This window comes from Atheta coriaria, unplaced genomic scaffold, assembly GCF_025399875.1.
Source record: "Atheta coriaria isolate IRGN ID8LTWV9N9 unplaced genomic scaffold, Caltech_Dcor_3.1 scaffold907_size2212, whole genome shotgun sequence".
NCBI classification, from domain to species: domain Eukaryota; kingdom Metazoa; phylum Arthropoda; class Insecta; order Coleoptera; family Staphylinidae; genus Dalotia; species Dalotia coriaria.
Genome location: NW_027050075.1, coordinates 1 through 2,212, shown reverse-complemented (window position 1 = coordinate 2,212; position 2,212 = coordinate 1). Strand labels below are relative to the sequence as shown.

The 2,212-nt window shown below is 32.7% G+C and overlaps 1 protein-coding gene across 1 annotated transcript; it reads left to right on the top strand.

The window, feature by feature from the left end:
* Positions 1 to 1,043: 1,043 nt before the first annotated feature.
* On the top strand, positions 1,044 to 2,207 carry LOC135803060 (lipase 3-like; the record flags this gene model as incomplete). The annotated part of the gene is made up of 3 exons (XM_065316683.1): positions 1,044 to 1,226; positions 1,289 to 1,742; positions 1,780 to 2,207. Coding segments are annotated over exons 1-3 (981 nt in total), but the record flags the coding sequence as incomplete, so codon positions are not given.
* Between the last annotated feature and the right edge of the window lie 5 nt (positions 2,208 to 2,212).

Sequence of the window (2,212 nt, the reverse complement as noted above, 5' to 3'; positions counted from 1 at the left end):
AATATTTGAACTGCAAAAATTTATGGTATTGAAAGTATTTATATCCTGTTAAATATCTAATCACTCTATCACTAAACAGATGTGCTTAGTACTTCAAAAATTATGTATAAAAATCTGTGGAACAATCAAAATTGTGGAATTAAGCAACTTGTACTCAATATTTTTTTTATCAATCACTTGACATTTCTATAGTATGGAAACAGCCTTGATTGATATTAGGTACAGATGAATTTGAAACACGTGCTTGAAATGATAAACTAAGGTAGTTTAACTGAGTAATAACACAAAACATGTTTAAGTTAGAGAATTTGATGAGAAATATGAGAATTGATTAAATTTTATAATATTCTAAAAGTTCTAATTTTAAAATTAAAAAAAATGAATTTTTGTATTGTTAATGTAATAATAATAATAATAATAATATTAGTAATATTACTTATTTTAATTTATAACTTTTGGTATGCATGTGATTTAATATTTTTCGCCATAAAAATTGGTAAAAAGTGCTAAAAAGTAATATATTAACTATAAAAAGTTAATTCATCTAACAAACCTTGAAAAGAGTCATTCTGATGATGATGATCTTGAATAATGACTCGGTCATTTCAAATTATTTATCTAAAAACATAAAAATACAAATATTTCATTTTATTTTATATCACATTGTATTGCAACCCATGAAACCTGCAATGTCAAATATTTTCTGCGTGTTATTAATTGATAAATACTATTTATCTAATCTCTGACATTCATCAATCAAATCCAGTTCAATATCCAGTCCTTTTTAAAATCTTCAATTGCTTGTTTCCCTCCGGTCGATCGAAATTTCTTAAAAATAATGTGAACTTTGACTGCATTATGAATTCTGTCTATTCCATAACCATAACATCCGTTCTACAAACGGATATGTATCCAATATTTGTTATTCTTTTTTAATCAATAAATTGATCTACTTACTGACTTGTAGGTATTTGAATAAATCAATGCATGCGTAGTTTCATATTTTATTTGAGATAAGATTACAAAAAACAATATAAACGTTCGAATTAAACAATTGAAATCACTCTCAGTGCGCATCTTGACTTTCTTTGTCAAATATTTTTTAAATTGACAAATTGATAAGCAAGATGACACGCATCAGTGTTGTCCTTGTGGCGGTGATGGCCCTTTTTGGTCATTCGGTAATGTCCGAATACGAATTACTTCCAGAAACTGGTTTAAATATCGTAAGTATATTAAACATTAAAATATTTAAAAATAAAAAATTAATAAAAAACATATTTCTTAGTTTGAACTTGCTGAATTACATGGTTACCCAATGGAAGCCCACGAAATAGAAACCGAAGATGGCTACCTCCTTGGTGTTCAACGCATTCCCCATGGCAAATCCAACGCTGGCGAACCAAACAAACCTGTAGTTTACATGATGCATGGCTTGATGTCCTGTGCAGCTGATTGGATCAACATCGGACCAGAAAAGTCCCTTGCCTACAAACTAGCTGATTTGGGTTACGATGTCTGGATGGGTAACGCACGTGGCTCAGCAGAATCTCGCAAACACAAAACCCTTGACCCCGATCATGATAGGAAAGCATTTTGGTCTTTCAGTTGGAACGAGATTGGTCGTTACGACTTGCCTGCTACAATCGACTACATTCTGGAACTCACCGGTCAGGAACAACTTCAGTATGTTGGTTACTCCCAAGGAACCACTTCATTCTTTGTGATGGCATCTTCCCGACCTGAATACAACGCTAAGATTAAAATGGCTACANCGACCTGAATACAACGCTAAGATTAAAATGGCTACACTTTTAGCACCTGCTGCTGAAATGGAACATCTTCAACATCCTCTTGCAAAATTACTAGCACCAGTTGAGAAGAGTATAACTTCTCTTTCTGAAATGATTGGAGTGAGGGAATTGTTGTCTAGGAGCGACTTTCTTCAAAGTCTCAGCAACCAGTTATGCACCAATGATAAACCTATTCAAGAGTTATGCAAAATCATTGTATTTTTGATTGCTGGTTATGACCGTGCGCAATTAGATGGAGCTTTTATCCCAGTTATCACTACCAACTCACCAGCTGGAGCAAATTTGAAACAATTCCTTCATTATTTACAAAATTTGAATTCTGGAGGATTTAGGAACTGGGACTTCCACGATGAGGCTTTGAACATTGAAGCTTATGGTACTGCTGAACCTCCTAGTTA